The 22,865-nt window shown below is 40.0% G+C and overlaps 2 protein-coding genes across 4 annotated transcripts in view; both read left to right on the top strand.

Moving 5' to 3' along the window:
• The window catches only part of LOC111977530 (BTB/POZ domain-containing protein KCTD5-like), a 33,853-nt gene extending 29,461 nt beyond the window's left edge, over window positions 1-4,392 (top strand). For both annotated transcript variants that reach the window (XM_024006981.2, XM_024006980.2), the window contains 2 exons: window positions 2,066-2,191; window positions 4,126-4,392. In XM_024006981.2, the coding sequence (XP_023862749.1) occupies window positions 2,066-2,191; window positions 4,126-4,155 (156 nt within the window). In that variant the 3' untranslated portion in view covers window positions 4,156-4,392. The remainder of the gene's footprint in view (window positions 1-2,065; window positions 2,192-4,125) is intronic.
• A 7,061-nt stretch (window positions 4,393-11,453) lies between these two features.
• On the top strand, window positions 11,454-22,400 carry LOC111978296 (SUMO-conjugating enzyme UBC9-B). Of its 2 annotated transcripts, none has more exons than XM_024008276.2 (7): window positions 11,454-11,580; window positions 20,146-20,225; window positions 20,440-20,523; window positions 20,774-20,846; window positions 21,196-21,305; window positions 21,398-21,477; window positions 21,604-22,400. In XM_024008276.2, exons 1-7 carry the CDS (start codon window positions 11,508-11,510, stop codon window positions 21,665-21,667), a joined length of 564 nt encoding a protein of 187 aa, XP_023864044.1. In that variant the 5' UTR covers window positions 11,454-11,507; the 3' UTR covers window positions 21,668-22,400. The 2 variants fall into 2 exon arrangements, with proteins under 2 accessions (XP_023864044.1, XP_023864045.1); XM_024008277.2 differs by lacking the exon at window positions 11,454-11,580 and adding an exon at window positions 12,929-13,060.
• The last annotated feature ends 465 nt before the right edge of the window (window positions 22,401-22,865 follow it).

The following is a 22,865-nucleotide window of genomic DNA, read 5'->3' as shown; positions in this document are numbered from 1 at the left end:
AATATAATTATTATTCAGATTGAAACTTGGAGGTGTGGTAATCTATTTCTGACCTTTATCTTCACTTTCGTGCTACAAACCCGATCCTGGGCTGCCTTGAGGTTTTTAACCGATCATCCACACTAGGTTGGTGGAGAGGTTCGTGAATGCTTATTCAAAGTAACCTTAGCAAACAAGTGCTCTGCAAATTGACTGCACTTAAAAATAAAATTTGGGGTTGACCATATTGTTTGGCTTAAGTAAGTATCGTGATTGGTGGGAGCTGATCATGGTACAGTAGCTGGTAACTTTAACGTTTAGCATTGATTATAGAGTAGCCTAATACGTTTGCCTCCTGTGTGAGACGTCTCTTGGCAACAACAGGGCTCCTGCAGAAGTGGCTAATGAGTCTGTGTATGTTGAGACATACACACCTACAGAGTACACTTAAGTTCTCATACACTACATGACCAAAAGTATATGGACACCTGCTCGTCAAACATCTCATTCCAAAATCATGGGCATCAATAGTTGGTCCACCCTTTAATGCTACAAGAGCCTCCCACTCTTATGCGAAGGCTTTCCATTAGATTTTGGAACATTGCTGCAGGAACTTGCTTCCATTCAGCCACAAGCATTAGTGAGGTCGGGCACTGATGTTGGCCATTTAGGCCTGGCTCGCAGTCGGCGTTCCAATTAATCCCAAMGGTGTTTGATGGGGTTGAGGTCAGGGCTCTGTGCAGGTTAGTCAAGTTCTTCCACACCGATCTTGACAAACCACTGTATGGACCTCACTTTATGCAAGGGGGTATTGTCATGCTGAACCAGGAAAGGGCCTTCTCCAAACTGTTGCCACTATGTTGGAAGCACAGAATCGTCTAGAATGTCATTGTATTCTGTTGCGTTAAGATTATCCTTCACTGGAACTAAGGAGCCTGAACCATGAAAAACAGCCGCAGACCATTATTCCTCCAACAAACTTTACAGTTAGCACTATGCATTAGGGCAGGTAGCATTCTTATGGCATCCACAAAACCCAGATTTGTCTATCGGACTGCCAGATGGTAAAGTGTGATTCATCACTCCAGAGAATGCGTTCCCACTGCGCCAGAGTCCAATTGCAGCAAGCTTTACACCACTCCAGCCAATGCTTGGCATTGCACGTGGTGATCTTAGGCTTGTGTGAGGCTGCCTGGCTATGGAAACTAATTTCATGAAGCTCCCGACGAACAGTTCTTGTGCTGACGTTGCTTCCAGAGGCAGTTTGGAACTCGGTAGTGAGTGTTGCAACTGAAGACAGATGATTTTCAYGCGCTTCAGCACTCGGCAGTCCCTTTCTGTGAGCCTGTGGGGCCTTCCACTTCGCGGCTGAGCCGTTGTTGCTTCTAAACAATAACTGCACTTACAGTTCACTGGGGTAGACTTGTTGGAAAGGTGGCATCCAATGACAGTGCTACATTGAAAGTCACAGCTCTTCAGTAAGGCCATTCTGCTGCCAATGTTTATCTATGGAGATTGCATGGCTGTGTGCTYGATTTTATACACCTGTCAGCAACAGGTGTGGCTAAAATAGCTGAATCCACACATTTTTGAAGGGGTGTCCACATACTTTTGTGTGTGTAAATAGTGTATGTGCRCACACTTACTGGTTGAACACTAAAGTTAAAAGCATTCGACTGAGTGGAGGAACATTTTGTGTTTGTCTGACCTTGTCAAATATGTATTTGCATGACATCGTATCACCTCACCGTCTGCATGTTTGTTTAATGTCCTGTTATCCCTGTCTGTTTTGTGTCCTTTTAAAAGTTAACCTTTAAAAGGGAACTAACATTTTACGGAAGCAAATATGACCCCTCACCACCCCCACACACACACACACACACATTAATTACTTTCTACATATTTGGAGTCTGTAGCCAACTCATCTTTTGTGTTCTGATCTGTTTCTAGCTCGGTCTTCTGTATGTTCTGCTTATTATCTAATGCTTTTAATTTCTGTTCAAACTCTTCACATCTGCTCTAAGTACACTGTAATCCTATTTTTATTTTTTTCTGAAGCTAACTCTCTCTTTCTCCCCCCCCCCAGCTGGTCAGCATTGGATCCTCTTATAACTACGGAAACGAGGACCAATCTGAGTTCCTGTGTGTAGTCTCCAAGGAGCTGCACAACCAATCATATGGCCCAAACAGTGAGCCCAGTGAGAAAGCCAAGGTGAGCCCCATCCTAAGATGTGTGTACACTGAAAGTAAGCCCAATGACAAGCTTGTCTGAATGGTGGATTGTTCTAGATGTCTAAATGCAACACATTTACTAACTATCCCTAGTTTACTGATTTCAACCTTCATAGAAGAGTCCATTTTGAAGCAGATAGGCTTGGACTGCTGCACAGAGTAATTAATTTATGAATTTGGTATTTTCTGAAAAGTACATAAAAAATAAAAAATAAATGGTAATTGACTTTGGTTAGCGATTTAATTTACTGAGAATTAGCCTTCAATTAATCTATCCAAATTTTCATAGCATTAAAAATKAACTGTCAACCATTTTGTATCCAAATCAAAAGGACAGTACGGTCATTTAGTGTACAGTTGTTAGTCAGACCACAYGCAGGCCTAAATCCATTAATCCAGCTTTACAAGATTGAAGTTGTTAGATTTGACCTTACACCAAAAAACTGAAACATTTGAATCCACATTAGGAGAACGTTAAGAGCATAGCCTTGAGGATTATTGGGACTATTAGTGGAGAATGTCATTCTTTCTGAGGGCTTTGGGAGCAGAGCAGCAGGCCTAGCAGTGGGAATTACAAGTCCCATCTGCTGGTTCCCATGTGGGCCCAGTCCTCCGGGGCCTGCTTCACACTCTAGCTAGTCCCCGACTTGGTAATTCTATTGAATTATTGCTAATAGGCTGACATTAAGTCTTGGATTCTGTCAGTGGTTTTAGAAGTCACATGGATGTAGTCTAGTTACAACCCRTTTTAGATTTATTTTCCTATTGATAGGAATTTCAATACATTTACACCAGAGGCTTTTCGCTTTAGTWATAAACAGACTTGGATACACCTATTACAGTACGTCTGTATACTAAATGGACTAAGGTGCAAAGCAATCACAAAGGGACATCTTGAGAGGGGGGGCTCRGATCGATTACAAGTGAGTCTTAGTAGATATGAAAGGTAGTCTACCCTCTGACCCTTCAATGTACCTCTGTTGTGATCGTGTCTTGAACCGGAAATGTGAGTGAACCCCTTTTGAGAATCAAGTCCCAATTAGTTGTAGTAGTAGTTGGTGATACATCCCCTGTTTGAGTCTTCATTTGACTGATGTTGGTTTGAAGGTAAATGTTTTGTAACATTTACGCAACCTTGTTTTATACCCCACTTTACCCCTGACATTTTCTCCTTTTCATTTTCATTCTTGTAAGACTTGCCTGTCTTGTCTTCTTCCTGTCCCATTTGCATGCTGCATGTTGCTCAGAGCGAGGACGAAGAGACGGATTATGAAATGAATGACTCTGATTAGGGTTGAGCGCTTATGACTCAACGGTGAGCGCTCAGCTGCCCTCCTTTCCTTCGACTCCCTCCATCTTTCCACGACTCCCTCATGTGTCTTTGCCCTGGTGCTTGCAACCCTGATCAATAAGCTGATTTATGTCTGGGCTTTTGGTCCTGTCAGGCTTTCAATCACTTCATAAGTCTTTTACACGCTGTCTCTCTAGAACTAACGTTGGCTGCAATTGTCATTATTTACTTTTTTAGCAATGAGCAAATCTTTGCTTTGTATTGCTGGCATGGAAACCAAGTGCACGCTATCTTAGAAAACCCCTCACCATATCCTATCCTCCCACTCGGGTGTGTGTGGCACCTGCATGTACTCGTTTGCTTGGATCATTGTGTGTGTGTGGGAAGGAAAGAGGTAAAATCATGTCKACTTTTGTTTAGATTCTCAAGGAAAATTAAACAATAAAGATGCATCTCAAAAAATAGTACAATAAATRGATTTTCAGATTTAGTAGGTCTGTCCCATTCACAGATACCAGACTCAAAGATTGAGCTTGCTGCAGTGTAGTTTCACATTTACAGCTAAGTAATTGCAGGGATATTTTACTATATATTTTAACATTAACTGATTAATCTCTTTGCAGATTCTTCAGGAGAGGGGATCCAGGATGTGAAAGATCAGTATTACAAGCACCAGGTATATAGTACAGTCATAATACCCATAAAACCTAGAAATCAAACAGGGAAATGGTTACAATTGTTTTTCCACTGTTCATTTTTCCCATAGGGGATTTTTAGAAACACTTAAAATAAGGGCTGTGTTTTGTGTAGGCTTACCCTGGGGTGATGTTTTGATAACCGTGTAAGTCTCTCTAGGACAAGATGACTTTCATCAATATATTTACCCACATTTTAAAAAATTAAAAATTAAAAAAATCTAATTAACTACTAATGGCGCTATCATAAAGAACAACAAATACGATGGTGATCTGGATGAGACTGCTGAATCGAGGCAAAGGTAAGAGTCTCTGGATTAACTATCTAATGATAGCTAAATGTAGTAATAAATTGGCAAAATGTCTTAAACTTGACTATTCTGTGAACTGTCTCGTGCAAGTTTTAAATTGACACAATACCTGTTTAGTAAAGGTTTTCAGCTAGAGATGCCGTGCAGGAGCTTGTAGGGATTTGTAGTCTTGCATGATGTCTACTCTGATACATTTTTGAATATGAGAGGAAATAGAATCGACTATATTGATAAGTCACCTTGTCCGAGAGGGATTTACATRGTTATCAAAACATCACATCAAGCCTAAACAAAACACGGCCCTTTATTTTAAGTGTTTCTAAAATCACCTATGGGTGAAAATGATTGGTGTGAAAACGATTTGAAACCATTTCCCTATTTTCTGGGTATTACGACACCTCCACTGTGGGGCTCTATAACGATGCAAACATATCCTTGACAAGAACCTGTTACACAACGGAGAAGACAGTTAAGAGGGACGTACATTTGTTTGTTTTTCCTCCATTTTATTTTATAATGTAAATAAGTCTAGAGTCTTTGTGCCTGTACAGTTAAACTGGACCATTTTTGAATTAGTGGTGAATTTCTTCTAACTAAAAGTGAYGAATTATAATAATGTTTTATGCTATAAAACATGGCCATGGTCATACATGGCCAATGATTCACTCAGGGGCTACTTTTGAGTTTCTGTTACCTTCTCACTCCAGGATCTTGTAAGGATTTATGATGAGCAATCTCTTATCAAGCATAAACTGCTAAAACCTGTACTGTCAGTAGTAGTAGAAGGTAATTAAGCATACTTATTGAGAAATTGGTCGCAAAAGAGACAGGGATTCTTAATTTTGTTTTCAAATGAGTTTAATGCTTCCTTTTCTGGTGTGTTCTGTATTTTAGATGGGACTTTCTGTTTTAAAGCATTTATTTGGGGGTTTAAGATATTTTGAGAAGGTTGGGGTTTGCTAATGTTTTGAAGGTAACGGTGAAGGAATATATGTTAATATCCTTAGGTTTGTTGATGTGCATAATCTAAAAAGTCCATTTAATATTTAACTGTTAAACTGCACGTTTTGTACACTGTATAGTTAAACACAACTTCAAATGTAAGTTGTTGTACTGGATCATAGCTAGAAAGTCTTGACAATTTAAATTGATAACTTGAGTTTTGCAGTGTTTGTACATAGGTCTCTGCATATTAAGACTTGTAAATCAAGGTTCAAATGGTTGAAGCGCTGTTTTACTTAGAAAACACCTGAAATCTTTTGATATCCAATAATACGGGCAATATACCTGGGCTCAGACATTGACTGTTATGTTGTAAAAAKATGTATTGGTCTTGAAAGGCTACACATTCTTTGAGACATTTTGTATTGTGTAGACTACAGCATTCCAAGCTCTAGTTGGAGGATGTGTACATTGCTTTCCTTACACTGCAACACCGTTTTAAGGGTAAATGCTGCATTTCAGGAGACTTTTTATACAGAGAATTGTTTCTGACCGGAGATGCGGTACTGCTCAAATTTTTATAGTGTTTCCTTTTCCCAGTGAGGACCAAATCCAATGTCTTATGTGCCGCTTATACATKAACTTTTATTGTCCGGKATAAGTAAACATTTCKGGTTGCGGGCACACGCACTCTGTATGTGCAGCAGGAAACATATATTGACCCACAACTAATTTTACACACACTCTTTCCATGTAACAAACAGTTTTATATCATTAAAGGTGATTTGGATGGATGCATGTTTTTGATATACATACATACACACAAGGGCTTTTAAAGTGGAAACAATGAAATCTGCAAAGAGGTTCAATTTAAATAAGTGTGTTTTGACAAAGCTWGGCTATGTTTACATTTGCTATAGTATTCTGAAGCCTTCCAGCGATCTTGCACTCCCYACTTACCTAAACATTGACTTGTTTGACTGGAGAAAAGGGAACAAGCACGCCCCACTCTAGATAGACTTTAAATGCATGTAAATAGTTAACTTAATTGATGTTAACATATACATTTCCAAGTGGTTTGCTACCACTTCAATGTTAGAGCTGGTAATCTCTCGTGRACAGACTACGTAAACATACAGTTGAAGTCGGAATATTACATACACCTTAGCCAAATACATTTAAACTCAATTTTTCGCAATTCCTGACATTTAATCCTAGTAAGAATTCCCAGTCTTAGGTCAGTTAGGATCACCACTTTTTATTTTAAGAATGTGAAATGTCAATAATAGTAGAGTAATTTATTTCTGCTTTTATTTCTTTCATTACATTCCCAGTGGGTCAGAGGTTTACATACACTCAATTAGTATTTGGTAGCATTGCCTTTTAAATTGCATAACTTGGGTCAAACATTTTGGGTAGCCTTCCACAAGCTTCCCTCAATAAGCTGGGTGAATTTTGGCCCATTCCTCCTGACAGAGCTAGTGTAACTGAGTCAGGTTTGTAGGCTTCCTTGCTCGCACACGCTTTGTCAGTTCTGCCCACAAATTTTCGATAGGTTTGAGGTCAGGGCTTTGATGGCCACTTCAATACCTTGACTTTGTTGTCCTTAGGCCGTTTGGGGTCATTGTCCATTTGGAAGACCCATTTGCGACCAAGCTTTAACTTCCTGACTAATGTCTTGATGTTGCTTTAATATATCCACATAATTTTCCTTTCTCATGGTGATCTATTTTGTGAAGTGCACCAGACCCTCCTGCAGCAAAGCACCCCCACAACATGATGCTGCCACCCATGTGCTTCACGGTTGGGATGTGTTCTTCGGCTTGCAAGCCTCCCCCTTTTTCCTCCAAACATAACGATGGTCATTATGGCCAAACAGTTCTATTTTTGTTTTCATCAGACCAGAGGCATTTCTCCAAAAAGTACGATCTTTGTCCCCATGTGCAGTTGCAAACCGTAGTCTGTCTTTTTATGGCGTGTTTGGAGCAGTGGCTACTTCCCTGATGAGCGGCCTTTCAGGTTATGTCGATATAGGACTTGTTTTACTGTGGATATAGATACTTTGGTACCTGTTTCCTCCAGCATCTTCACAATGTCCTTTGCTGTTGTTCTGGGATTTGATTTGCACTTTGCACCAAAGTACGTTCATCTCTAGGAGACAGAACGGGTCTCCTTCCTGAGCGGTATGACGGCTGCGTGGTCCCATGGTGTTTATACTTGCGTACTATTGTTTGTACAGATGAACGTGGTACCTTCAGGYGYTTGGAAATTGCTCCCAAGGATGAACCAGACTTGTGGAGGTCTACAATTGTTTTTCTGAGGTTTTGGCTGCTTTCTTTTGTTTTTCCCATGTCAAGCAAAGAGTTTGAAGGTAGGCCTTGAAATACATCCAGGTACACCTCCAGTTGACTCGAATGATGTCAATTAGCCTATCAGAATCTTCTAAAGCCATGACAACATTTTCAGGAATTTTCCAAGCTGTTTAAAGGCACAGTCAACTTAGTAAACYTCTGACCCACTGGAATTGTGATGCAGTGAAATAATCTCTCTGTAAACAATTGTTTGAAAAATTACTTGTGTCATGCGCAAAGTAGATGCTCTAACCGACTTGCCAAAACTATAGTTTGTTAACAAGAAATTTGTGGAGTGGTTGAAAAACGAGTTTTAATGACTCCAACCTAAGTGTATGTAAACTTCCGACTTCAACTGTAAATGGTACTGACCAATTTACGTAAGAATTTCGTTCTGGGTTAACTGAGAAAGTGCTGGAGACAATCTTATTTTTTCCCCCTGTGAAATTGATTCTGTGAAAATGGTGACTAGCTCAGTTAGCTTGAGGAGACTAATGTTGGTCTCAAGAGTATTGTTGCTGTGAGATTTGTACTTTTTTTTGTTTAGTTAGCTTGGTTCCATCTTAATCTTAGCAGTCTGTGTACTTTGGTCTTGACCTGTATAACAGCATCACAGTGGGTGGCTGCACTACCTCCTCAGCAGCACCATTTTACACACTGCTAGACTACATGCCATGGTCATTTAACTTTAACGGAAAAACGTATTTTGTGCACAAGTCTCCAGTCTGTACTGTAAGATGAGCAAGTTCCCAGTATATTGGGAAGAGTCAGCTGGTTAYTTCATCACAGTCCACTGTAACGCATGATTGAAGACAGTCACACACAGGCCTATTATTCCAGAGTAGGTGGAATGCACTTGTTCCACAATYAGAATTATAATGCTCTTGATATCGAAGATAATTATCAGAATGATGTCATATCACTACACCTGTCACTTCTGACTATTACCATGATTTTATGCAATGTAAAAATGTTACTGGGATAGATGTATGGTCTTGCATAGGTTAACTTCAATAAAATGGTTTGCATTTCACATGTGTGTATCTGTTCTTTTTATACAGTTTGTAGCAGCACACTCAGATTGTTTTGTAAGATTTTGTGCATAAATACTTAAATCAGCCTACATCAATACTTCAATAAAATGCTCAAATTAAAACTACACCATTGGGGGAAAAGGGACAAGTCGAGGCAACAAAAAACGTATCTAACACTCACTAGTGGCAAAAGCAGTGCTTCATTTGTACATTTGGAGGCGCTGGAACAAAAAATGAGCCGGAGAGCGAAGTGACCCGGGGTGCTCTGAGGTACCAGTACGCATGAGAAGAAGAAAAAATCTCCTTTATAATAAAGCATTGAAAGCTTTTCTCATGTTTTTGCGTACTGGCGTAGATCAGTGGAGTAGAGGCGCTTGTGGAAGTTGCACACATGGGTAAAAATGTGTAGCTTGGTGTTCTCATGTTTTTGCGTACTGGCGTAGATCAGTGGAGTAGAGGCGCTTGTTGAAGTTGCACACATGGGTAAAAATGTGTAGCTTGGTGTTCGGGGGAAATGTGGCCTTTTATAAACTCATTTCGTGCAATTCTACATTTTAGATAACTGGAGACTAGCAGAATATTTATTTTATACCTAACAAATTATCGAAATGACAGGCTACTTTAACACTGATGAACAGAATCTGAGATCAATAAAATCGACCTTCAATCCATCAATAGCATAGACCTAGGCGTGTGTGGAGACACACATTGTACAGTACGAGGAAATTAGTCWTAAAGCTTTCCAGTTTCACTGACTCACCCAATGAAGCTCAGCTCATCCACCGGCGATGGCCGATGCGCTCGTGCCAAAAGCTTTGTTTTACTAAAATCTCTTGTTTTACTTGGTAAAACAATGCTGTTCGCTCAATAGGCCTATTTGGAAGTTGATAAACAGACAAACATTGGCAGTAGAATGGCCTTACTGGCAGATTAGTCTTCTCTTTTCAGCAGGATCAATTTGCTTTCCAAACTGTTTTCCCGCGACTATATTTGAAATATTGCGAAAGGCCTGTTTTGGCTGCATGATGTTCACTGACAGGTTTGTCACGCGTTCCCGACTGTAKGCATTACTCGTGATTGGACTACACAATCCACAGCACAGGCAATAAAAAAAAAYTTGACCATCYGTGGCTAAATTATAGGCCTACTCCTRGTGTAGWAGTCCGAATTRTTGCATTTCTTTCTGAACAAACAGGCGCAATTGTATAACTTTGGCAAATGTATTACACTTTATCAGGGGTTCTGCGCCACCTCCAGAACCCTTCGCGCGGTAGTTCTGTGCGAGGTACAGGCGCGCTTCTACGTAACGTTTTTTTAGGGGGCTGCCAGGAGAATTACGGAGGAGTCAACTTGAATTAGCCTAACTCTGATTTGTWCATTTCCAAAAGTGATAGTTATTTTTCATGCCAYAAGAGGTACCGGATCCTAGAAAATGGGTTCCGGAAGGACACTGTCCAAAACAGAGTTGCCGGATGCTGTTCGGGCAGGATCTGACTCAAATTAGGGACTGTGCAAAAGCACAATGTCTGTCTTACCTGGAGAGGGGAAAATAATGATCATCCAAACTTCATAGCACCTTATGTTGTAATCATATTCAAATAAGCCAATAGTTGCAAAAGAGCAATTCTTCACATTTATTAACAGACGAAAGACCTGCTGGTCACTCTTACCAAATTGAACTGATACAGTAAACGTAAACAAATAGCGCCCTCTAGTGTTATTCATTTGAAAATGCTGGTACTGTGTCGTCACTATTTCCCGCAGCCACAAAGTCATATACCCCGCCAATTTCTACATCTGATTTATTTTTAAACTAATTTTACCAACCGCGCTGCTAACCTCATGCCTTACCCTAATCTTAAATTTAGAGCAAAAAGATAATTGTTGTTTTAATGAATTTGCACAATTTAGACGTTCATCCACGTTCTCCAAACGGGTTGCACCACTTCACCACTGAATTTAAATCTGGATCAGTAAATCTATGATTAACGGTTTTAAACTATGATTAGTGACATGTTACACCAATATATGAGGTATTTCGTGAGTTGAAACGAAGTAGCTAGCCTACTTGACAAATGAGGCCACAAAGTTGCTGTTCCTTGATAAAATACTAACAATATAACGTTAGAAGTACTGCAACTCCATCGTGAAAGGTTCTCATGGGTTGGCTGATTTGAAATAAAATCCGTTATTTGCCAGTACTAGACAGAACGAATTCGTTAGCTCCTGTAGCTAGCTAGTTTATAAACCAAGCTAGCTAGCATACAATATTATGTATTATTGTCATTACCTAACGTTATTTAGCCATGTATTATTTGTCCGCTAGCCACCTGATCGTGGCACGTCAAAGAAGTTAAAAATTTCGCCGTTTTATGAAGARAAAAAACAATTGTCGGAGCTGATGGAGGAATTTTGTAACTTACTCGAGGATAAAATGACAGACAACACGACTGACAAAAAGGAAGACACTTGAGCCATTTTATTCGACAAATGTAATGACTCAACACGGATTAAAGAGAAGGACCCAAATCGGATGAAAGCGTGATGGATTTTTTTTTAAAGCAAAAGTGAGAAAGGATGCGGCAGAGGTGAGGCGGGGGCTATTTCAGACCGGACCCGGAGGGGGGCCTCCGTCCAAGGGAATTAATCCTATCGCCCAGAAAATATGCGAGATGATTCYCCAGCAGTTTGCCCCTCTYCAAAACCCCTATGATGACGACGGACAATTTGACCCACCAATATTTAGTAAGCATAARTAACTGGTAAATATAAATTCCTATAATGCATGTTAAAACKAACGTTCATGCTAACGTTACTTCACTACAATGTTTTTGTTATCAGGCCCGTTACATGTTGCATAACATCATCATTCGTACCAAGGCTGGGCATATCATTAACCCCAATTCAATTGTTGTACAAAATGGTCACGTAAATAGCCTACTAATAATGAGTTAATTATCATAAAACTCAACATGATTCAACCTGTCACTATTCTCTGAGGAACTCGTTTTGGTCTCTCCACAGTAGACATGCTGCCATTTTATCAATTAAACCAACTAAAGTGGCAGTTTAGAATTCATCTCCAATCTAAATGTATATATATATTTTTTATTAATTGAGCAACAGACTTCAAATTAATCTAGKTTTAAAGTGAAAACTAAATTTAGATTAGGGGAAGGATTTAATTTAACTTGGATTAATTTAAAACTAGGTTTAACATTTGGTGCAACAAGATTAATAGATACACCTTGATTTAATCCAGTTTAAGAGTTAATCCATGTTGGTGCAACCCTATTTCTAAATTAAGAGTTACATTTGCGCCCTCATCCCGAATGGTTAAGGTTTGGGATAGGGTGAAAAAGAAAAAAAACAGTGCCCGACTAGGATTAAACATGCAACCTTCTGATACAGTCTTTGGAGTTCACTAATCTGCCACCTAGCATAACCCAATCCTACTTGATGGTAATAGTGCTCCGAAAGGTTGCTGGTTCGAATCCCAGAGGCAACTAGGTGAAWAATCTGTTGCTGTGACCTTGAGCAAGGTACTTAAACCTAAATTGCACCTGGATAAGAGCGTCTGCTAAATTAATAAMATGTTTTTTATTTAAAAAGGGGTCCTCAGGACATAACCATCCAATTTCCCTCCATTAACCATCCAATTTCGACGTCAATCTTCAACGATCTCTCTCAAATGTTTAGGATATAGCCAATTTTGACTTTGTGGCTGTGGTAACAGGTAGAAAAAAWTTGTGCTGCTCCTTTAAATATTTAGTCGTCTACAAAATTGCCTGTTTGCACTTATTTGTTATATTACATTGAATATGACTATGTCTAAAATTATTATCCAAATCCTGTGCACATATTGAATAACTTACATGATGGAACATAGTAATAAATGCATGTTCATCAACTGTCATTTAAGAATGCAAATTGTGCCCAAATCAATGCAGACCACATTGTGAACATTGTAGCCACTTAATTGTCAGTTATTTCAATTAACACAAACTAGTAACGTGATGATGGTACATCAATCTCTCCATAACCCCCAATTAATTATAMATATTTTCAGGCGGTTGGGAGGTTGCCTATGTCACTGGTCTTGTTATTTAGCCCGGACAGGAACGGGTGCTTTTTCAGGAGGGAAACTTCACCGGGGTTTTTCTTGATTAAAAGACGATTCATTCATACAGTTAAATAATACGAGTCATTATAGCCATACARCAAGGTAAGCGAATGTCGCCCAACAATTTTGTATTTATGCAATACTAGGTTAGCTTTACTATCTGCCTGAGTTTGCGCCATTTTCGCTAGTTGGTTGATGCGTAAATGTGCGCCAGTTTGGGAAGCACTAGGTTCTTTGTCCTGCTCAGTCATGGGTGGTATTGCAAATTCGTGTGAGGTTCCGCTTTAAGCCAAAGCAAGCGGACCAACATGGCAACTAATATGTATGGCTTCAGATGAGAAGAACGAGTCTCGTTGCCACAACGACGTGTAAAATCAACGACAAGTGCGCAAGTCTATGGTTTTTCAGTTTGCCAGCCGCCCGCCACAAATAGCCAGGGTACTTGCGCATGTTGTTGGCCAGTTTCTGTCTTGGAACTTGCTCTGAGTAATTTCTTTCTTACGTCACTATAGTCGCTGACATAACTAGCTACCTTCTAACGTGTTTTAGCCACAAGCGGACCATTTTGCTCAAACATGCTGGACTTGTTGCTGGTACAGATRAACAGCCGGATGTTATGCTAATAGCTAGCTATGATGTAACTTAGTGATGTGCAGTTCGTTAACTATTCGACTAATCGTTATTTTTGAACGAGTTTTATTTATTTTTTACTGACGAGTCATGATGTTTGAGTGAATCGATCATTTTGGTTTTCGTTTACCTGCTGGTCGTTATGACTATAGTAGAAGGATTAATACGCTCTCCTCCGGCTCAGCGGCTCCGGAGACATGCTCCGACCAACAACTRTAAAATAAATCCTGCTGCAGCAATAACATAACAAAAATACATGGTTATAACTGTTAATTGATCTCATGTGTAAGAATAAATGAAATTCGTTAATGAATGTTTTGTAGAACCAAAACATGCACACAATGAGTTTCTGAAACAACAAAAGAAATCCGAAATTAATAGTTTGGTGTGTTGCAGATTGCGAATGATATTGTGTTTATCACCCTCACGGCAGTCAAGCAATGCATTCCGCCAAGAGTCGTAAACAATCTAGTCCAATTGCGGCCACAAATAGACCTTGTTTCAAATGTATCAAGAAATAGTATTATTTGTATATAGTAATCAACAAATGTAAATTGCTTTAAAGCACACTTTTACACTTCTGTTACAAATGACAGCTCAATAAGCCCCTTATGGTGAACTAGAAACTTGTAGAATCATTCTTTGCGTTTTCAGTTTATCATTTGCAGGTCTAGGTCATGCATGCTTTGGGCATAGATGGTAAATGAGTGTTTCTCAACATGCACACTACCGTGCTCCACACATGCTCCAAGTGCATTCTCCAATTGCATTCTCTTGCGTATGTTCTTGTGAGGACGAGCGTGTGGAGAACGGATTAAAACATTACATTTGAGAAGCACTACTGTATTACCTCACACTGCACTTCCCCATTCACTGAACCTTTTTCCAKCCAGGACAATGRTAACAATAGAGACTAAACAAGATCTACACAAAGCAAACGTTTTACTTGATAATGATCAGCTAGATATGTGAATCGTAGTAATCTAGCTAGCCAGGCAAAAATGACTTATGCGCGGTAGATGTACATTTTCTGTAGTTAGCTAGCTAACAATTCTTCGTGGCTACCTAGCTAGACAGTTAYCCTATTGACTTGACTATGGACTTACACATTCACTGAACCTTCTTCCAGCCAGGACAATCGCAACAATAGAGGCRACGCAAGCAAATGTTCTACTTCATAATGATAAACTATCTATGCTACATATTAATTCCCATTCCAAAATCATGGGCATTAATATGGAGTTGGTCCCCCCACCCCTTTGTTCCTATTACAGCCTCCACTCTTCTGGAAAGGCTTTCCACTAGATATTGGAACATTGTTATGGGGACTTACTTCCATTCAGCCACAAAAGCATTAGTGAGGTTGGGCACTGATGTTGGGCGATTAGGCCTGACTCAGTCAGCATTCCAATTAATCCCAAAGGTGTTCGATGGGGTTGAGGTCAGGGCTCTGTTCAGGCCAGTCAAGTTCTTCTACCCCAATCTCGACAAACCATTTCTGTATGGGCCTCGCTTTGTGCACGGGGGCATTGTCATGCTGAAACAGGAAAGGGCCTTCCACAAAGTTGGAAGCACAGAATTGTCTACAACGTCATTGTATGCTGTAGCATTAATATTTCCCTTCACTGGAACTAAGGGGCCTAGCCCGAACCATGACAACAGCCGCAGACCATTATTCCTCTTCCACCAAACTTTACAGTTGGCACTATGCATTGGGGCAGGTAGCATTCTCCTGGCATCTGCCAAACCTAGATTAATCTCTGACTGCCAGATGGTGAGGCGTGATTCATCACTCCAGAGAACATTTCCACTGCCCTGGAGTCCAATGGCGGCGAGCTTTACACCACTCCAGCCGACACTTGGCATTGCACATGGTGATCTTAGGCATGTGTGCGAGCTGCTCGGCCATGGAAACCCATTTCATGAAGCTCCCAACAAACCGTTATTGTGCTGACGTTGCTTCCAGAGGCAGTTTGGAACTGGGTAGAGAGTGTTTTGCAACTGAGGACAGATGATTTTTACGTGCGTCAGTGGTCCCTTTCTGTACGCTTGTGTGGCCTACCACTTCGCGGCTGAGCTGTTGTTACTCCTAGACGTTTCCACTTCATAATAGCAGCACTTACAGTTGACTGGGGCATCTCTAGCAAGGCAGAAATTTAACGAACAGACTTGTAGGAAAAGGTAGAAAAGGTAAACCAGGTAGTTTAACAGGCAAAAATGAGATAAAACTAATGTTATTCAAGGTAGATGCCAATTTTTCGTGGGTAGCTAGCTAACAATTCTGTGTGGCTGTCAGGTAGCTCTATTGACTTATTATGGGCTTGCGATACGTAGGCAGGTAAACATGCCAAAATGAACACAGCTGGAATTTATTAACATATCAAGATAAAATATTGTAGTCAGGCAACATGTGAGATGTGACTAGGCAACGTTTCAATCTGAAATCGGAGTATATTTTCTCTCGCTTCAGCTCAAATGTCTGACATTGATTTCAAGAAATGTTGTGTAATATTTTTTTCGTGGTTGCATTTTTTTGTTGTTGCACGCTTTCCGCTGTAGCTTATTGATACATGCTTCAAAATATGTTCAAATGGAGTGTGCGTTTGAGAAGTGCCCTTCGTGCTCCGTTTTGCCTATTTTGATTTGGACTAAACCGCTGACCCTCCCGTGCTCCAATGTGCGTGCTCGGAGTACGGTTGTATGGATTTTGAGAAACACCCAATGAGTATGTTTACATGTGTACTAATAATTCAATATTAAACTGATTATGGGAGAAGGCAGAGTATGGCATTAGTCATGTAAACACCTTACTCTGCTTATCTTAAACGGTGTAAGGTCATAATCGAAGTAAGCATATGCCAATTAAAACACCTGGCTTTCTGAGCAATCTTTAGAAGTATTAGGACATTTAATCGATGTTCCAGCAGTTTATTAGATCTGCGCATGTACCGGCACCGGGTAGCGCAAGCCTCCCTCTTATGCGCGAGTAAAGTGAGTTTGAGGAAAAACTGAAGTATGCGTCTTAAATAATTTCAGTCGAAATGTATATGTCCGAACTCAGAATCAAAAAGTATTCGCAAAAAGGACATGGTCACTGTGGTAGAAAGTTTATTTTGATTGGCAATTTTCTGCATTTATCAAAAGTCCCATCAGTAGCCAGGATTATTAAGGAAATTGTTCTTCTTGCAAATCATGTAAACAGTTTAAACTATTATATTAACCTATCCACAGACGTTCCAGTGACCAGATTGCCGTACATTCAACAAATCTGATCTAACAAAGTGGATATTGGTCAAACCCGTCATGATTTACGTGGGCTAACCGTCCCACAATGTAGTTATTCTAAAAAATAAAATAAATTAAAAAATAAAATTTAAAATAGGTTTAGACCTGGTGCCAGGTTTCCTCCAGACGTGACCCTTAGCATTCAGGCCAAAAGTTCAATCTTGGTTTCATCATATCAGAGAATCTTGTTTTTCATGGTCTGAGAGTCCTTTAGGTTCCTTTTGGCAAACTCCAAGCAAACCGTCATGTGCCTTTTACTGAGAAGTGGCTACTCTACAATAAAGGCCTGATTGGTGGAGTGCTGCAGAGATGGTTGTTTTTCTGGAAGGTTCTCCCATCTCCACAGAGGAACTCTGGAGCTCTGTCAGTGACCATCGGGTTCTTGGTCACCTCCCTGACAAAGGCCCTTCTCCCCCGATTGCTCTAGGAAGAGTCTTGGTGGTTCCAAACTTTTTCCATTTAAGAATGATGGAGGCCATGGTTTTCTTGTGGACCTTCAATGCTGCAGACATTTTTCCGTACCCTTCCCCAGATCTGTGCCTCGACACAATTCTGTCTCAGAGCTCTACGGACAATTCCTTCGACCTTCGATGATAAATAAAACAGGATGCACCTGAGCTCAATTTTGAGTCTCATAGCAAAGGGTCTGAATACTTATATAAATACTTTTTTTTTTTTTATTATGCATTTGCTAACATTTCTACTAACCTGTTTTGACTTCTTCAGTATGGGCTATTGTGTGTAGATTGCTAAGGAATTTGTTTTATTTATTCCATTTTAGAATAAGGCTGTAATGTAACAAAATTTGGAAAAAGTCAAGGGGTCTGAGTACTTTCCGATTGCACTGTAAGTCCGATTTGGATATATTTGGTTGTTCTCGCTGCATAACATGTAGAAGTTGTCCCTTTTTTTCAGGTTTAGAAGAAGTGACTCCTAAATTCTTACTCCCGTTCGTATAAACTGGTTAGTATAGCTAGCATACAGAAATCGGTGGTGGTARTCAAATAACATTTTTGACTGTAATGCAGTTGATTGGTAAGGATGACATGAACATGTGTTGGGGTTGACCTCCATACAAGCATTGTGCTCTGTTTTTTACCTCAACATAGTGTGAAATAAACAGCCTAAATTTAGGCAAATTTTGCTCGGGGGACAATGAGACTCGTGATCTTTCCCCCACGCATTTCCAAGGTAATTCCATTGTTTTGGTCTAGTTCGATTGACCTGTTTACCGCGTCTATACTGAACAAAAAATATAAATGTAACAATTTTACTGAGTTACAGTTCATATACGGAAAACGGTCAATTGAAATAAATTCATTAGGGCCTATTAAATGGATTTCACATGACTGGGCAGGGACACAGCCATGACAGAAATACTTCTCAGTTTCATCAGCTGTCAGGGTGGCTCTTCTCAGACGGTCTGACAGGTGAAGAAGCTGGATGTGGAGGTACACGTGCTCTGCRGTTGTGAGGCCGGTTTGRACGTACTGCCAAATTCTCTAAAACGAYGTTGGAGGAAGCTTATGGTAGAGAAATTAACATTCAATTCTCTGGCAACTGCTCTGGTGGACATTCCTGCAGTCAGCATGCCAATTACACGCTCCCTCAACTTGAGACATCTGTGGCATTGTGTTGTGTGGCAACTGCACATTCTATAGTGGCCATTTGTTGTCCCCAGCACAAGGTTCACCTGTGTAATGAGCATGCTGTTTATTGATATGCCACACTTGTCAGGTGGATGGATTATCTTGGCAAAGGAGAAATATTCACTAACAGAAATGTTAACAAATTTGAGCGAAATAAGCTTTTTGTGCGTATGGAACATTTCTGGGATCTTTTATTTCAGCTCATGAAACATGGGACCAACACTATGTGTTTTTATATTTTTGTTCAATATATTAGTGACTCAAATGAACAAAATGAGTCWAGATTTGTTCTTTGTACAGAACGAGTCAAAGATCAGTCAGTAAAATCACTASTATGATGATAGCTGTGCTCAGTCAATGACAATATCAGACTAGATTACTAACCCCAAAGTGTCAGTTAAGGAAATGTGCCATCTGTAATACTTAGCTGTTGCTCTCCATTTACCCATTGATTATTGAAGAGTACAACTCCTATGCCTAATGAGCTTAGCTAGCTAGTACGTTATCTTACCCCTTCATAACCAAGGCTGGTTTGCTATTTTTTTAAACTATGTAACATTAGCTCGCTAGCTATTGCTACGAAATGCATGACAACAAGCAAGGACCAGAGTTTTGGATGCATAAAACTAAAAGCCTACAGTACACACTGGGAGGTTTCTAAGGATGTAAAGAGGGGAGATGGAAGTAGCTAAATTGCTAATTCCATAAATGTCAAACCCCAGTCTACAAGGGACACAGTTTATGCTTGCTATAGTTGGCAAATGTGATTTATATAACCAAAGATTGTTGGTGTCCATTACTGGACGTTACAGGAAAGCCCCATACAAACCGCCACCATCGATTCTTCAGCTAACCTGGTATTGGCAATACAATCWTCTTTCTCAATGCTGGAAACACTATCTTATAAAATACCAAAAATCTTTGGTTATATCACATTGTATGCCTGATAAACTGTAGCATGTTAAACTTGACTGATTTAGGCYAGACTTTGTAAACCAGGTATCAACATCGGCCTTCCAGAAATCTTGTTGACTTTGATACCTTTGTGCACCGGAGTGTGCAAAACATTAAGAACACCTTCCTAATATTGAGTTTCACCCCCTTTTGCCCTCAGAACAGCCTCAATTTGTCAGGGCATGGACTCTACAAGGTGTCAAGTGTTCCACTGGGATTCTGGCCCATTTTGACTCAAATGCTTCCAACAGTTGGCTGGATGTCCTTTGTATGGTGGGCCATTCTTGATACACATGGGAAACTGTTGAGCGTGGAAAAACCCAGCAGTGTTGCAGTTCTTGACACACTCAAACTGGTGCACCTGGCACCTAYCATGTCCTGTTCAAAAGCRCTTAAATCTTTTGCCTTGCCCATTTGCCCTCTGAATGGCACGCATTAACATTCCTCCTTTAACCTGCGTCCCCTTCATCTACACCGATTGGCATGGATTTAACAAGTGACGTCGGTATAAGATCATAGCKTTCACCTGGTCAGTCCGTCATGGAAAGAGCAGGAGTTCCTAATGTGTTGTACARTTGGTGTATGCCATAACGACACAATCCTAAGAAATTAGAWAACATGTATGTACACGTCTTTGAAAGCACATGTTTGTCACCTCTGCTGTTTCAGAAAGCCCACCAGTCATGTCAGGCATTGCATTGAGCCGGCTTGCTCAGGAGCGCAAAGCGTGGCGGAAAGACCACCCTTTTGTGAGTAGCAGTGTGTAGTTCTAGACTTTTTATTTATATTTCTAATAGTACACTTTTTTTTTTTACCAATCAGATTTATTTATTTTTTTACCTTTTTATTTAACTGTGATAGGGATTGGGGGAYGTGTTTTATCCATTATTCAAGAGCTTTGAAATGAAGGTTTATTTTTTGCTTAATCTCACTCTTTTACTGTTTGATGCACCTCCATCTAAGGGCTTTGTGGCTGTGCCGACAAAAAATCCAGATGGAACAATGAACTTGATGAACTGGGAATGTGCCATTCCTGGGAAGAAGGGGGTAAGTACAGCYGTTTATCTACACATGCAATACASTTTCAAAGTGGAGGTGCCGAGTGACTTTGTTTATAGCGTTCGGACTGTGCGTAGTTGGTAGTAGATCATTGCAAAGAAATGTTTTTGCACCAACACTATGAAGTGGACATCTTGTATGAAACCAAAGAATGCTAGGATGGGTCATAGTTCATCCTTGATCTTCATAGTCTGCAAGTGTTTGTGATCAATTATAAACACTTACGACTCCTCCCCAGACCCCATGGGAAGGAGGCTTGTTCAAACTGCGGATGCTGTTCAAGGATGACTATCCTTCCTCGCCCCCAAAGTGTGAGTTTCCTTTTAACCAGTCTTCTGTTTTTTTATTTTGTTTTTTTATTAGAATCCCCATTAGCTGTTCCTCATGCAGCAGCTACTCTTCCTGAGGGCAACATAAAACATGACACAATACAGAACGTTGGGAACAGCTCCGTATTCGGGCCCAATACTTGAAAAATGCATCCTTCCCTCTTCCTTGACGTAGTCACTGATCTGACACTAATTTGATAGGTGCAAGCTAGGGTTTTTTTCACCAATTCATTTAGATCAGGTGATCGCAAAGGTAGGAAGGCTGTATTGGAACAGACCTTAGGTCGTGAGATTAGTTCTAGTTTAACATCACAGATTTTTTATTTAATAGGTAAATTTGAGCCTCCGCTCTTCCATCCTAACGTGTATCCGTCAGGCACAGTATGCCTATCCATTCTAGAGGAGGACAAGGACTGGAGACCCGCCATCACCATCAAGCAGGTTAGGATATGCTGGGGATCGACTTACAAGCTATAGCCACCAAATGGCTATGCCCAACTAATGTGATCTTTATGTTTTGTCATTTCTTACAGATCCTATTAGGAATACAGGAACTCTTAAATGAGCCAAATATCCAGGATCCAGCCCAAGCAGAGGCATACACAATTTACTGGTGAGTTTTGCTAGTATCGAAGGGATCCCTTCCTGTTTGCCGTGTTGTTTTTGGATAGGGATATGGTGGAATTAACACTAGATTCTGATCATTCTGTTGTTTTACTAAACCCCTCTTTCTTTTCAGCCAAAACAGAGTAGAATATGAAAAAAGAGTTCGAGCACAGGCCAAAAAATTCTCCCCTTCGTAAGGGTGAAGGCTTGGCATCGGCAGAAGGAATGGGTCAAACGCGGATCACCTCCCCTCTGTTTCTCTATGAATGTGCCCCTTTCACATCGGGACTTGCTTATAAGGACTTCTATTTAAAACTGATACATTCTGTGCCATCCTCTTTTCCTTTTTTTGTTCATTACCTCTGGGTTGGAGTGTGGCAGGCGCTGGGATGAAATGGGAGCCGTAGCACCCCGGCCGCTTCCTTCTTTAGCCGTATTACTTGTCTTGTGGTGCGAGGGACAGAGCACAGTACCGGTTTTGCCATCGACTCAAAATAAGCCTCTTTTGAGGAAGAGAATGTCTTGGTTGTCTTTGTATGTCTTGTTTCATTTTTCTCTCACAGTTCCTTTAAAAAAAACAAAAAAAACTCTTGTATTTTCCTTGATTTTTAATTATGTAAAATTAGCTATTTACTTAAATGTCAGTATTTCAACTGCTGTATAATTAGTGGCACTTTTTATACTGTATTATCTCACTAGTTTCTCTAGAATGCTCGGTCTGATTCTTTTATGCAGGTTTTCTATTCAGCATGCTGTAATATAAAATARTCTGCTGCCTTGGCTGTCTTTTTCTTTTGTTATTTGTAGTGTTTGCAATTTTTTTTATGGCCTTGTCTCAATGCAGGTAGGCTTACTTCTGTATTAAACTCTATTTATAGGGTGCTTTGTTCATGTACGTGTTAGACTAAATAAACYGTTTCTATAAAGCAATTGTTATACTTTCTGTCTTGCAGTAAAACTAGTGTTTTAACAAATGCTGGCATAGAAATGTGATAAAAGCTATAGCTGGACCCCCCCCCCAAGAAACTTTGTTTATACTGTATACCATATTTTGTACATATGTTTGTTTGATCATCATGATACAGTAAAACATCACACTTCATCAAGAAATTCGATTTTTGACTTGAGTGGATGTATTTTGTTTACATGATAATGATCAAAATACAGTATATTTGCACTTTTTTTTATTTACGCAAAACATTTTAAAACAAAAATTAAGGTTATCCAATGAGTAAGAATGAACACAATGTCCGTAGATGAAGAGGAAATGCAGCTTATATACAATATATTTTCTTGCCTCTTCCATCCTGACGCGTATCTGTCAGGCACAACATACCTGAAGACAAGGACTGGAGACAAGCAATCACCATCAAGCAGGTTAGAATATACTGGTGG

This window comes from Salvelinus sp. IW2-2015, linkage group LG18, assembly GCF_002910315.2.
Source record: "Salvelinus sp. IW2-2015 linkage group LG18, ASM291031v2, whole genome shotgun sequence".
NCBI lineage: Eukaryota > Metazoa > Chordata > Actinopteri > Salmoniformes > Salmonidae > Salvelinus > Salvelinus sp. IW2-2015.
The sequence above is the reverse complement of the archived record's forward strand: the minus strand, read 5'-3'. Positions and strand labels throughout refer to the sequence as shown.